We start from the raw sequence: 15,280 nt of genomic DNA, 5'->3' as shown, positions 1-15,280 counted from the left end.
CATGATTTGGAAGAAAAACTCAAAGTAATAATTAAATGCTATGTTTGACAGGATTGGTGAGGATGTGGAGAAATTGGAATGCTTGCACACTGTTGATGGGAATGCAAAACGGTGCAACAACTGTGGAAAACAGTATGGAGGTTCCTCAAAAAAATTAAAAATACAACTATGATATAATCCAGCAATCCCACTTCTAGGTATTATCCTAAAGAGTTGAAATCAGAATCTCCAAGAGATATTAGCATTCCCATGTTCATTGCAACACTATTCATAATAGCCAAGATGTGGAAACAACCTAAATGTCCATTGATGGATGAAAGGATAGAGAAAATGAGGGGGACTTCCCTGGTGGCGCAGTGGTTAAGAATCTGCTTGCCAATGCAGGGGACACGGGTTCGAGCCCTGGTCTGGGAAGATCCCACATGCCGCAGAGCAGTTAAACCCGTGTGCCACAACTACTGAGCCTGTGCTCTAGAGCCCGTGCTCCGCAAGAGAAGCCACCGCAATGAGAAGCCCACGCACAGCAACGAAGAGTAGCCCCAGCTCTCCGCAACTAGAGAAAGCCCATGTGCAGCAACAAAGACTGAACGCAGCCAAAAATAAATAAAATAAATAAATTAAAAAAAAAAAAAAGAAATTCTATGTGACAACACAGTTGAACTTTGAGGACATTGTGCTAAGTGAAATGAGCCAGTCACATAAAGACAGTACTGGTATGATTCCACTTATGTAAGATATCTAAAGTAGTCAAATTCATGGAATCAAAGAATGGAATGCTGGTTAGGGGAAGGGGGAAATTGGGGCGTTAATAATTATCGGACATAAATTTTCAGTACCGTAAGATAAATGAGCTCTAGAGATCTGTTGTACACATTGTAACTATAGTCAACAATATTGTGTTGTACTCTTAAATCTCATGTGAAATATTCTTACCACAATAAAATAAAATTTTAAAAAATAATTAAATACCATGTTTTGACTATAAATTTTTAGAATGATAAAATTCAGTATTGGCATGCTTATACAACTAGTGGGAGAGAAAAGTGGTATCATCTTTTTTTCTCCAGGTTTATTGAGGTGTGGTTATTTATACTAAAATTCACCCTTTTTAGTGTACCGTTCTGTGATTTCTGATGTATGATTGTAAACCAGCCACCACAATCAAGATAGAGAATTACTGTAGAAAATTCTGTTATCCCTTTTTGTAGTCAATCCCACCCCTCCACCCCTGGCAATCAGTGATCTGTTTTCTCTCATAGTTCTGCCTTTTTTTCAGAAGTCATATAAAAGAATAATACTGTATATAGCCTGTTGAGTCTGTTTTTTTCACTTATAATACATCTGGTTATGGGGGAGTAGGATGGAGGAGGGATGGATTGGTAGTTTGGGATTAGTAGATGCAAACTATTATATAACAGAATGAATAAACAACAAGGTCCTACTGTGATAGACCATAATGGAAAAGAATATGAAAAAGAATGCATATATATGTATAACTGAATCATTTTTAAAAATAAATAAATAAATAAATAAATTTATTTATTTATTTATTTTTGCCTCCTTGGGTCTTCGTTGCTCCACGCAGGCTTTCTCTAGTTGCGGCGAGCAGGGGCTACTCTTTGTTGTGGTATGCAGGCTTCTCATTGCGGTGGCTTCTCTTGTAGTGGAGAATGGGCTCTAGGCCCGCGGGCTTCCGTAGTTGTGGCACGTGGGCTCAGTAGATGTGGCTCGCGGGCTCTAGAGCACAGGCGCAGTAGTTGTGGCACATGGGCTTAGTTGCTCCACGGCATGTGGGATCTTCCCGGACCAGGGTTCAAACCCTTGTCCCCTGCATTGGCAGGCAGATTCTTAACCACTGCACCACCAGGTAAGTCCCATAACTGCATCATTTTGCTGTATACTAGAAATTAACACAACACTGTAAATCAACTATAATAAAATAAATTTTAAAAAATACGTCTGAGAGTCATCCATGTTGCTTGTATCAGCAATAAAAGCTAAGTAGTGTTCTATTATATGGATGTTTATCAGTACCAGTTTATCCATTCATCAGTTGAAGGGCATTTGGACTGTTTCCAGTTTTGGGCAAGTATGAGTAAAGCCACTATAAACACATACAGGTTTTTCTGTCTGAACATAAGTTTTTATTTGTCTTGGGTAAATACCTACAGAGGGGTTGCTCAGTTGTAATCGTAAGTTTATGTCTAACTTTATTGAGAAACTGCCAAATTGTTTTGGCATACAATGTGGCTGCATTGTTTTGCATTTTCACCAGCACTGTGGGAGAGTTTCAGCTCTTCTTCATCCTCCCTAGCGCTTGATAGTCTCAGATTTCAGTTAAAAATTTTTTTGCCATTTTAATAGGTGGTACAGTCTTTTAAAACTCAGTTTGATAGTATGTATAATGAAAGTTAAAGTTAATCTCTCTTCACCTAGTAATTCCACTTCAAGGAAATGACCCTAATTAAATATTGTGAAATGCAGCAAAAGATAATGTTAAAGGTATTGGAGCAGAGCATTATATACTATAATTATTGTTATATAATATATATAATTACGTAATAATGAAAACTTGGACAGTGGTTAGGTAAATTATGCTAGAATGCCATGAAGTCATTCAAATATTTTTTAGGAGGAATTTTATAATGTTGGGAAAATGCTTTTGTTTATAATGTTAAATGGGGAAAAATGTATAAAACGTTGTATATGCAGTGAGATTTCACCTATATAAAAAAAAATTGAGAACGCAGAATGAAGTGCTATTGAACACCCCCTAATTTCTTACAGTACATTATATTGAGAAGGTTAGGAAATACTGGCCTCTGGAGTTAAAAACTGCTAGGATCAAGTATCCTGAGTTCTGATTTTTTTTTTTTTCATTAGGTAGACTTGCACAGCTCTGATTAATTAAATGTTAAACTTTTAATTTTAGCTACATGTCCGTTATTTTATTTGAAAAATAGAACTAGCCTACACATTTTTATATCACTGTTTATCCATGGTGCCTCTTTACTACTTCAGTGCAGAGCACTTTTGTTTACTAAATATACTTGTTGACAGTGAATATTGGTGATTAAAGTAACAATAAACTGATTTTTCAGGTTTTCAAGCCAATTGTTGAGAAATTTGGTTTCACATTTAATTGTGACATTAAAATGAGGTAAGTTACTTATTTCTTAACCCTTTGACCCACTACTTGTGCTAAAAATAGTGGAAAAGTTAGATCTTGGAGAACTGTCATTCGTAACCCACTTAATACATATCTTATAGGAAATAATAGTACTTCGTGGCTTAAAAACAATAAGCAGCAGAGGCATGGGGACTTGAAAGGGAATTGCTACACTGAGGCACCTTCCTATCTAGAATTATCCATGCTCACCACAGACAGAATGCTCACTGTGTGCAGACAACTGGAATGGGCGCTGCAGGGTCGTAAAAGGGATTCTCTTCCACAGAGCAACCAGAATTATTTTTCTAAGAGACACGTTGAGCATTCAGGTTATTTCTCTGTAAGGCTTCCCTTCCCTCTGTAAGGCCACATAATAAAATGGCCATATTTCTTGGTGTGGCATTTAAGCGATTTGCAGTCTTTTTCCAATTTACGTTTCTAGCTTTATTCTCCCTCCCCTCCATATATTCTAACTACATGATTGCTGCCATTCCCTAAACATACTTTGTTCCTTCAGACTTCCATATCTTTGTTCATGTTTTTCTTCCCCATCTCTCCTAAAAATTGGAAATCCTACATTTTCTGAAAATGAAACTTGTAATTTCTTATGTGAATTGTCAGTGATTGTGCCTCGGTTGGAGTTCCTATTTACATCTGTCTTATAGTCCTCCTTACAGCCTGGCTTGTGTCCTAGTAGATTATATGTGGAGCCCCATCTTACCAGGTGGGGAGTTCTTTGTGGACAAGAGCATTGTCATTCTCATCTGTGTGTTCTCAGCATCTCTGTAGAATAAGTGACACTAAATATTTGAGTTAAAATTTTATTAGTGGTTCAGCTACTAAATATTCATCATATATTTATTGAGCACCTACTATGGGCCAGACATTGTTTTAGGCACTGGAATATAGCAGGAACAAAATAGACCAAGCTCCTACCATTAAGTAGTTTAAGTCTAAAACAGCACTGTTGAATAGAACTTTCTGTACTGAGGGAAATGTTCCCTATCTGTCCAGGATGGTAGTCACTTGATACATATGACTATTGAGCACTTGAAATGTGGCTAGTAGGATTGGGGAGCTAAGTTTTAAATTTTATTAAATTTAAATTTAAATAGAGAATTCCCGGGTGGTCCAGTGGTTAGGACTCTGTACTTTCACTGCTGAGGGCGTGGGTTCAATCCCTGGTCAGGGAACTAAGATCCTGCAAGCTGTGTGGCCTAAATAAATAAATAAATAGATTAATTAATTAATATTCATTCATTCACATGTAGCTTGAGTCTACCATGTCGGACAACACAGATCTAAAACATTATTTGGAAGTTTCAAACATGAATTATATAGTTGGATATCACTCACATGTTATTTTATTGTAAATATTGAGCTTTTTTTTTTGTCATACAATCAGTTTATGTGAGTATTTATGATACTTTTTCATAGGGGCTACTACCCAAAAGGAGGTGGTGAAGTGATTATCCGAATGTCACCAGTTAAACAGTTGAACCCAATAAATTTAACTGACCGTGGCTCTGTGACTAAGATATATGGAAGAGCTTTTGTTGCTGGTGTTTTGCCATTTAAAGTAAGTTATCTAATTCACTTTACTGTATACCTGAAACTAACACAACATTGTAAATCAACTATACTCCAATAAAAATTAAAGAAATAAAGTAATAAAAAATAAAGTTGTCTAGATGATCTTAGAAGTGTATGCATGTCTTGATAAGTATTATATCATCTAAATTTTGAAATTATTGAAAGAACTTAATTTTTAAATAAATCTTTTCATTAAAAATTTTTCTTAAAATTCTGTGTTCTCTACTGTTGAAAATTGTGTTTTTATATGATGCATGTAAAAGTTATTAATTATATGTCTTTGAAGGCTTGAAAGCAATTGTCAAAATAATCATTAATTTATTTTATTCTATTTTTTTGTCTTGCCAAAATAGGTAGCAAAAGATATGGCAGCGGCAGCCGTAAGATGCATCAGAAAGGAGATTAGGGATCTGTATGTTAACATCCAGCCTGTTCAGGAACCTAAAGACCAAGCTTTTGGCAATGGAAATGGAATAATGTGAGACAATATACTTTTTCCTAGATGTTGGTTGAGAGAGCCCTGAAATAATTATTCTATTTTAATTAAAGATTTGTCTTTTTTTTTGTTGTTTAAATTTGTAGTTTTAAGAATATATATTTTTAAGGGCATTCCTACCTAAAACAACAGTATGATGAATTATGGTGATTATTTTATTCTGAATTTTTTTTCTGAGGATGGTTTACCTTTTATTACATTATAAGAGCCTTTTTGTTTATATAGCGAACTTAAATATTTAAGCTAATCAGAAGTTAGCCTTTGAAGATGATCCTAAGAGAAATATTTCCAGTTGCTTTTCTATATCTCAAATGTGAAATCAGTTTACAAGTAAATATTAGTTACGGCGAAGATCTATTTAACAAAGAAATATAGTATATTAATCCATTTAGTAGTTATTGATTTAAGTGTTATAAAAATGCTTTAATTAATATTTTTGAAGAATAAAAGTATCTTTTGTGGATATTTAAATTTAAGCTCTCTTTTCCAGATTTTCTATTAAACGGTTTAAAGTAAATGCATTTTCTTTGTATGATAGTACTATCTAAAAACTATAAAACAAAACCAAACATCTCTGTAGAAGGACCTTTTCATTTAAGATAATGAGTGCAGTATGCCTTTGAAATGGTACCACTCAGTGCTGAAGACAAGACTTCTGGGAGGGCCATTCCTTACCTGTGAGTGGATTAGAATCTAGTGTGACTTCTTGTCCGAAGTGCTGAAAGATACTCATACCCTGGTGAAGATGGAGAATGCCAATCCTGCTGCTCTCTATGAAGACTTTCACTTTTGTAATATACTAGCCACATCTAATTCTGCTTATTTAATAGTCACTGTTCTCCTGTGTTATATTTGCATGTAATTTTGGAACATTTATAGCATAGATAGTAATACTTTTTTTTCCCTATATAGCATTATTGCTGAGACGTCCACTGGCTGTTTGTTTGCTGGATCATCGCTTGGTAAACGAGGTATAGCTAAATGAAGGGGGTCCACTGTTCCCAGTGCTAGTGTACAATTCTTTAATTATCTGTCGGGATTAGGATGTTGTAGAATGATGGATAACAAGTTTGAAAGGATATGGTTAACTGATTCTATTTTAGAGTCAATTAAATTTTCAGTCTTTCCCCCAACTTTATACTTTTAAAATTTTCAAACTTATAGAAAAGTTGAATGATTAGTGAATATCCACGCACTGTTTGCCTAGATTCACTGGTTATGAACATTTAGCTACATGTTGTGTGTGTTTCTGAACCGTCTCTATGCAAGTTGCGGGTACCAAGTCTCACCCCTGAATACTGCAGCATGTCCATCCAAAGAATAATGTCTGCATAATCACGTTACCATTTTTATACCCAAAGAATCTGTCTATTATATATGTATATATTTTTTAAGATTTTTTTTTTGATGTGGACCATTTTAAAGTCTCTATTGAATTTGTTACAGTATTGCTTCTGTTTATATTTTTTGGCTTTTTGGCGGTGAGGCATGTGGGATCTTAGCTCCCTGACCAGGGATTGATCCCGCACCCCCTGCATTGGAAGGTGAAGTCTTAACCACTGGACTACCAGGGAAGTTCCCTGTCTATTATATTCAGACATAACCAGATGCCTCCAAAATATTCTTTAGAGCAATATGGGATTTTTTGTTTGCTTGCTTGTTTGTTTTTGAGCACACACAGCATTTGGTTGTCATGTCTGTTTAGTTTTTTTTTTTTTAAACCACAGAATAGTCTCTTCACCTTTTTTTTCCTTTCATGATATTTACATTTTGAAAAGTCCAGGCCATTTTCTCGTAGGATTTTCCACAGTTTGAATTTGCCTGATTATCTCATGATTAGATTTATTCAGGTTAAACATTTTTAGTAAGAATAAGGTGATTTTGTGTACATTCTATTGTATCACATCAGGGTGCACGTAATGTCAGTGTGCCCTTTATCAGTACAGCTGACTGATCACTTGGTTAAGGTGGTGTTCTCCAGGTCTGTCTGCTGTAAAGGTTCCTTATTTATTTATTTATCTACCTACCTATCTACCTACCTATCTGTCTGTCTATCTACCATGCTTCGCAGCATGTGGGATCTTAGTTCCTTGACCAGGGATTGAACCCGTGCCCCTTGCAGTAGAAGCGCGGAGTCCTAACCACTGGACCACCAGGGAATTCCCCCTTTTCCCTTTATAATTAATAAATACTCTGGGATAATACTTTGACACCATCTGATTATCCTATCTCAATACAACTTTCATCCAGTGGTTTTAACATCTGTTGATGGTTCTTCCCTGCATCAGTTATTACAGTGTTGATTTCAAAATACTGAATGTTTTTGTGAAAGGGAAATTTCTGTAGTATTTGGTATATTTGGGAGAGTAGATACATGTATACATCTGTTGGTTAGTATTTAAAGTTACTTTTGCCATTGAGGCAACTTCTAATTGAACTTTTCACTGTTTGTGTGGCAGTTGATTGCTTTATTCCTACTTTGTAGCATCTTTAAAAGATGCTTACCCTCGCTATGCCATTTAATCACATTATTACTGCTGAATACAAAAAAACCAGGTAATTTTAGTCTACTCAGTTGGTTGATCTAGATACAGTTGTGTCAAATCTAACCAGTGTAATAGAATAGGTAAAATCACACCTTTGGTTGACTGGACATAAATGAATTCTGTTTAAAACCGTGCTGTTCAATGTGTGGTTGGCAGACAGGTAGCATATTGGCATCATCTGGGAGTTTGCTGGAAATACCGATTTGGGGGCCCACCTCATGTATCAGATTAGAATCTTTGAGAGTGGGGCCCAGGAATCTGTTTGAACAAGCTCTCTAAGGTATTATAAAATTTGAGAAATAGTGATCAAAAACATATATTTAGTGTATACTCATTACTTGTTAGGTGCAGTGAGGAATCAACACAGATCAGTGAGCCACTACATGCAATATCTTTAAGTCTTGAGAGGGCAAAGATAATGCAAAATACAAAGCAGAGACTAGGACCCTATGTTACAAGTAGTAAGTGCTTGGCAGGCATTGGGTGGAAGGTGAGTTCAGTTTGTTTGTATTATCGTTGGGTACCAAGATGTGCCAGGTACTATGTATGAAGGATTCAGAAGTAAGAGCCACCGTTTCTGCCTCCTGGCTTAGTCTGGCAGAGGAGACAGACCAGTGCTGTGGTTGTTCTATCCCCAGGGCACCATAGGAGCACAGGAGAAGAAGAGCTCATTCTTTGGGGGCTGATTGACCTCAAATCTGTCTTGTGCCATTCAGTGATCCTCCAGTGGGTTCTGTAGATAAGTAGAAGTTAGCCAGATAGAAAAGTGAGAGCTAAGGAAGAAGGACAAAGGAAAGTGCTGACATAAAAGTGTAGTTCTGTGTTTGGCCACTAGAACCATAGGTGATGAGTACAGGATCTGGGTCAATGCAGAGAATGAGGTTAGAGAGGTCAACAGATTTTTGAAGGGCTTTATAGGCCATATAAAGGAGTTTGGGTTTCATCCTGAAAACATAAAGATTTTAAGGAGAGATGTAATTCCAGCTCTTTGGAAGTAAGTCTGATAGCTGTGTAGAGGATTAGAGGAAAACCATAGTGGAGGCAGGAAGACGAGTCTGTTACAGCAATTCAGGTCAGAAATGGTGAGGACCTACACCAAGGAATGCAGGGACTGAGTCTAGAGAGATGAGTACTGATATAAGGGTATTTAGGAGGGTGAATAGACAATTTGGTGATCAGCTGGAAATGGGGGGTGAGGAATGCAGTGTAATGACCTTCTAGGTTTCTAACTTGGGCAACTGGAAATACTTAAAACGTGTGAATATGGGAGGTCGTTAGTTTGCCAGGGTAGATGATAGTTTTGGATATGCTGCATTGACATCATAAATGGTCCGTTACTCTGTTATGAGCAATACTTGGAATTAACTTTACTGCCAGCCCTGAAAAACTTTCTTTCCTAATATTCCATAAACATTTTTTTTCACTTTGTCATATGAGACAGTTTTTACTTTGAAGTTGTCTTTGGACAACACTCATGTAGAATGCACAGTACTTATTTTTAGACTTATAATGGTAGGAGGGAATAGAGGATAGAGCAGCATACTTACTGAGGTTGCCTGACTCCTTCTGGTGCCTGCCCTTGTTTCCTGTCAGGCAGGTAAGTCAAAGGAGATGTCATTAGCAAATGCAAAGACCTTGGGGTTTTCTCTCTTAGTCTAGGTAGTCTATATATTAAGCATCTCAGAGAATGTGATGGATCCCAATATCCAGATCCCCTTTTTATTTCTTTTCTTTTTTTTTTTTTTTAATGCCTGAAAGTCCTTCCTGTAGAACTAGCTTTTGTCTGACATTGCTTTGCATTTTCTTGTTTTTTTTAAATTTTGGGTTTATTTATTTATTTATGGCTGTGTTGGGTCTTCGTTTCTGTGCGAGGGCTTTCTCTAGTTGCGGCAAGCGGGGGCCACTCTTCATCGCGGTGCGCGGGCCTCTCACTATCGCGGCCTCTCTTGTTGCGGAGCACAGGCTCCAGACGCGCAGGCTCAGTAGTTGTGGCTCACGGGCCTAGTTGCTCCGCGGCATGTGGGATCCTCCCAGACCAGGGCTCGAACCCGTGTCCCCTGCATTGGTAGGCAGATTCTCAACCACTGTGCCACCAGGGAAGCCCCCCCTTCTTATTTCTGATTTAAATTAACTAGAAAATTACTAGACTCTGAATCCTAATGTTTAAGCATTATTATCAGAAGCAACATTAGCTGGTTGTGCACACCACCATATGTATTAGAAGCAGTAAGTTGTAACTCGTCATGTTTTTGTCATTGTCTCAGTTACTAAAACTATTTTGACCTTAGTTTCCTTATCTATCGAGTGAGAGAGTTAGCCCAAAGAATCTCTGAAATCCTTCCACTTATAACATTCTTTAATCCTGTTGCAAAGGTGAGGTTTGTTTGTGTTTTTTTTTTGAGGGAATCTTGCAGTTTTAGATGGAGGCAGTGTATTATAACAGAGAGCACTAAACTGAGAGCAAGAAGACCTAAGTTTTGGTCCTATGTCTGTCATTATCTTACATGGTGACTCTGGGCTTTCCTTATCTGAAAAATGAGATTGGACCATTATCTGTATATAAGAATCCCTTCCAACTTTATATGATTGCTGTATGGACAGAATGTATTTGTCTTTACATTGTTGAATATCTGTGTATTCGTTGATTTCTCATCCTTCAGTTAGTGTTCTTTACTATGGGACAAATCAATTTGCTAAGATGAATTATACCTCTGGTTTATCAATCCTGTTTCTTATGTATGGAAACTGCCTAGCTTGTAGTAAGCACTTTTTTTCCTCCTTCAGTATATGTGGTAATTCATGGCCTCTCTCTGATGCTATAATCAGTCCTCTAGCTTTCTCTGTTCAGCCTGATAACTATTTTATAGTTTTGTCCTTTTAATAAGCTAGAAGAAACCCCAAATCATTGAATATTCATTTTAATTTGTTATAAACCATCAAAATTGAGACCGTTTTAAGAAACCTCTAGAATATCAGAAGAGTATTTGTCAGAAAAGCCTTAAGTTTTCAGAAGAAACTAGGATTTTGCTCTTTTGTTTAGAACATAGTACTAATAAGAAAAATTCTCATATTTACTTCATTTTGTTCAGTTGCCACAGACCACTAGTAATATGTGGTAATTATGTTAGATCCATTCATACCATTATTCACTCTCAAGGCGGCTGGGTAGGACGGAATGTGAATGGCTCTGAGAAATACTTTGCCCCTAGGCAGAGAAACCTTGAGAAACCTTAGTGTGTCTACTGCTCTCTGATACTATTGATACAAAGCCAGGAATTCCTTCCTTCTCCTTCACATCCTCCATGCAAATTTTAGCCGTTCTTCAAGGTCTCACCTAAGTCCTTCATGCTCCATAAAACCTTCTCAAGTTATTCTAGAACCTATAATTTCCTTTTCTGAAATCTCACTGGATATATAGTTTATACCATAGAGCTTAGCAGTTACTTATCCTCAAATACTCTTATATATGAGTATTTTCTGATGTCTCCTTAGCAAAGGAACCAGTGTCTATCACTTAGTATGGTACACACATAGTAGGTACTCCATATTAACTATTTTTCTTAATAGCTTATTATGAACCAGTCTTGGTAATAGAAGCTTTATAAATATTATCTCTAATTTTAACAAGTTTGCAACTTAGGTATTATCATCTCCATTTCCATCTAGAAGAAGAAATGGAAAAGGCAAAGTGGTTTACCCAAGAAGTCAAGATTCATACATATTCCAAACCATTTCCTTCAGTCATGTAATGAAATGGTTTGGAATATGTATGAATCTTGCCTGATTGATGTTGTGAAGATAGTTTAATTTGTTATATTATTATAATAATTGCTGTAAGGGAAAAAATGGTTAAAATTTGATTTCCCCTTTTCTGGTAAATTTTATCAAGACATGAATATAGTCAAATGAATTTCCAAATATAAAATAAAATAAAAAATAACCACATTCTCATTTTTCAAAGGACATTTTCATTTGTAGCCAAGAGTTCATTTAGTTTAAAGTAAATAAAAAGAGTCATTTGACATTCCACTACTTCTGATGGACTTATTTTGTATTCAGCATTGTACCAAATATTTGTGGTATGTGTAGAGAAGTAGGAAGTAGAACATGGGAATACACTTTCTGACTTATTTTCAAAATTAGGTGATACTGGGAAATTCCTTGGTGGTCCAGTGGTTAGGACTCAGTGCTCTCACTGCCAGGGGGTAGGTTCAATCCCCGGTCGGGATACTACGTTGCTGTAAGCTGCGTGGCACAGTAAATAAATAAATAAATAAATAAATAAATAGTTGAAATTTTAAAGGAATAAAACTTTATAATATTTGATCTGAGAATTTTTATCTGTTCTTCCTTAGATGAAAATTATCTGACTTAAAAAAAAATCCTTTACTTCTAATGCAATCGGCTGCCGACTAATTGTAACATATATGAATTGCAAATTTAAAATTTTGAAATCAAGATGTAGTGTTATAGGGTCATAACTTAGTTGTATATTGGTTTTATAGTTAGTACTTCTTTTTTTTTTGTTCTTTGGCTGCACCGTGTGGCATTCGGGATCTTACTTCTCCGACCAGGGATAGAACCCATGCCCCCTGCAGTGGAAGCATGGAGTCTTAACCACTGGACCTCCAGGGAAGTCCCCCTATAATTAGTACTTCTTAAACAGGGCCAAAGCAGCCTGTTTTTTCTTCCACTTGTGCATTTAATAAAATATTTGCATATGCTTAGCTCTCAGAAGATTAAATATACATGAAGATCTTATCCTAAAGGTTGCATTGGGTGAGTTCAGAGGCCTAAAAGATATTACACCAGTGCTAACTGGGATATATTAAACTTTTTGCCTCTTAGTAATTAATTTAGTTTTTTTTACATTGTGCCTGTTGTAGGTGTTAATGCAGACAAGGTTGGAATTGAAGCTGCTGAAATGCTGTTAGCAAATCTTAGACATGGCGGTGCTGTGGATGAGTATCTGCAAGACCAGGTAATGACACTTTTAGGATAAAAACCTTCAAGACTATTAGATTCAAATATTGGGCAATTAGATTGAATATAAATTTTAGTCATTGACTTTCAGACACTGATTGATATGTCCTAGTTCAATCCATTTTTTAGGTATTATTCTGGAATGTATATACCATAAATTTCAGTTCTCATCTTACTTGACCTGGCTACAGCATTTGGCACAATCGAGCACTCCTTCCTTCTTGAAATGCTTTCTTCGCTTGCTTTCTGAAATACTGTTATTATCTTTGTATCTCGCTAGCCATACATTCTAGTCTCTTTGCCAGTTTGTTATTGTTGTTTGCCTCTTCTCAACTTCTAAATTTTGGAGAGCCCTTGGGCTTAGGCTCACACCTCTTTTGTTTATCTGTATTCAGTCCCTCAGTTATTTTGTACAGTCTCATGGCTTTAGTACCATCTGTATGCTGACAGCTCCTAAATTTATATCACTAGCCCAGACCTTTCTCCTTAACTGCATGCTCATTATATTTCTTATGCCTGTCAGCATCTCTGCTTGGATGTGTCATACACCTCTCAAACTTAACATATCTACTCACATTGAGAAGTGCTAGTGAGTATTTCCAAATAAAATCTTTTTATGGTGCGCTGTCTTGATAAGATTTTCCTTTCTACCCTAGTTTTTTCTCCTTAATAGCAAATCAGATGTCTATGTTTAGAAATGTATTACTCAAGATTTCTTGACCAGTTTCTTAAGACAGTTTTCCTTATTTCTAGTCTCTTCCTTCTTACTAGTCTACACTCCAGTAATTCTGTATTAGTGTATTTATTTATGTGTTAAAATGTTGTAATTCTAGAGTATGGAAGAAAGTTTCATATTATATGTAATAGCTTGCAAAGATAGTTGGTCTGATTAAATTTATTAACCTTCTATATTCTGAAACATTAATTTTAAAAATCTATATTGAGATCTGCTACTAAGCATTTCTGTGCTACACCACAGACTTTCGGTAACACAGGTTTTGTATCATCTTAAGACTTTTGGAAACCTAAAGAAATAGAAATTCTTTTTTAGCTATGTTGATTTCTAGTATCAATAGTATTTTCACATGGAAAGCAGTAGAATTTTAACCCCAAATATTAGTAAATGTGTGAGAGTTTTCTTCTTGGATCTTTTTTTAATAGCTGATCATTTTCATGGCATTAGCCAGTGGAATTTCCAGAATAAAAACAGGACCAGTTACACTCCATACCCAAACGGCTATACATTTTGCTGAACAACTAGCAAAGGTGAGTATTCATCAGAAAGAGTAATTGATTTTCATTTTGGCCAATTTGGAGTCACATTTTAATCAACAGAAAACTTAATAGTAATTGTAATTGCTGTCATTCGGTGAATACTTCCTACGTGGCAGACATTGAGCTCACTCAGCAGTGAAGCTGAGTTGTCTCACTCTGCATGACCATTTTAGGTGGCCATTTATTATTAATCCCATTTTACTTATGAGTCTAGTGAGGCAGAGGAATTAATTGCTCAAGATAGTTTCTTAGTGGCAGGACTGAGCTTTGAGCAAACTGGGAAAGCATACATCTAAGCTCATGTGTGGTAGGTACTGCCTTCCAGTAAGTGAAGATGTTTTAATGGGAACTATAAAATCAAATCACAAGGGATTTGCAGTGGGCTATAAACTTAAATTATTTATATAAAAATTTTAAATGTTTTATTTTATTGTGATTTTATTGGGGTAGACTAGAGTATTTGCTGGACTTCTAACATTTACCAGTCCTTTCAGCTTCAGAAAAGTAGATTTATAATTTTTTTTTTTTTAATTTGGCTGCACTGCACGGCTTGTGGGATATTAGTTCCCCAACTAGGGATCGAACCCCGGGCCCTGGCAGTGAAAGCGCTGAGTCTTAACCACTGGACCACCAGGGAATTCCCTAGATTTATAATTTTTAGTGAAAAAGGATTTAACATTGAATAAGCTCATATTTATACCTTTTCTACAGGATTCTTTTTTTTTTTTTTTTTTTAAAACATCTTTATTGAAGTATAATTGCCTTACAATAGTGTGTTAGCTTCTGCTTTATAACAAAGTGAATCAGTTATACATATACAATATGTTCCCATTTCTCTACAGGATTCTTAACTTAAAAAATGTGACATGTGTATTTCATCTGAAACTAATTTCTTTATAGAAAATTTAGAAAATAGAGGAAAAAAGCTGTCCCTAATTCCCCCTTGCCAGTAAAACCACTCTTGACGTTTAGGTATTCTCCTCCTCTCCTAAAATTGTTTCTCTTTGCAATTTTTGCAGTTAATGCATACAGCTTCATTTCTTGCTTTTTTCAGTAATGTGTGGCATATTTCCATTTTGCCGTAGTCTTTATAATGTAATTTTATAAAATAATATAAAATTTATAACTCAGAATTTTATGAAGGAAGGTGCTGACCTTAAGCATTTTAAAAAGTTATAAAAATAATGTACAGTAGTATTAAGAAATTAAGCATTACAG

General features: G+C 35.9%; 1 protein-coding gene and 1 long non-coding RNA gene across 5 annotated transcripts in view; one reads left to right on the top strand and one right to left on the bottom strand.

Moving 5' to 3' along the window:
• The window catches only part of LOC309626461, a 200,530-nt gene that overhangs the window by 73,549 nt on the left and 111,701 nt on the right, over nt 1–15,280 (bottom strand). The window lies entirely within an intron of this gene.
• The window catches only part of RTCA (RNA 3'-terminal phosphate cyclase), a 29,071-nt gene that overhangs the window by 11,218 nt on the left and 2,573 nt on the right, over nt 1–15,280 (top strand). For all 4 annotated transcript variants that reach the window (XM_082385922.1, XM_082385921.1, XM_082385920.1 and 1 more), the window contains 6 exons: nt 3,102–3,160; nt 4,607–4,748; nt 5,116–5,240; nt 6,171–6,229; nt 12,691–12,785; nt 13,949–14,053. In XM_082385922.1, the coding sequence (XP_082242048.1) occupies nt 3,102–3,160; nt 4,607–4,748; nt 5,116–5,240; nt 6,171–6,229; nt 12,691–12,785; nt 13,949–14,053 (585 nt within the window). The remainder of the gene's footprint in view (nt 1–3,101; nt 3,161–4,606; nt 4,749–5,115; nt 5,241–6,170; nt 6,230–12,690; nt 12,786–13,948; nt 14,054–15,280) is intronic.

The sequence above is a fragment of the Balaenoptera borealis genome (genome assembly GCF_965194805.1).
Source record: "Balaenoptera borealis genome assembly, chromosome: 1".
In the NCBI taxonomy this organism is placed as follows: domain Eukaryota; kingdom Metazoa; phylum Chordata; class Mammalia; order Artiodactyla; family Balaenopteridae; genus Balaenoptera; species Balaenoptera borealis.
This window is presented reverse-complemented; position numbering and strand designations above follow the sequence as displayed.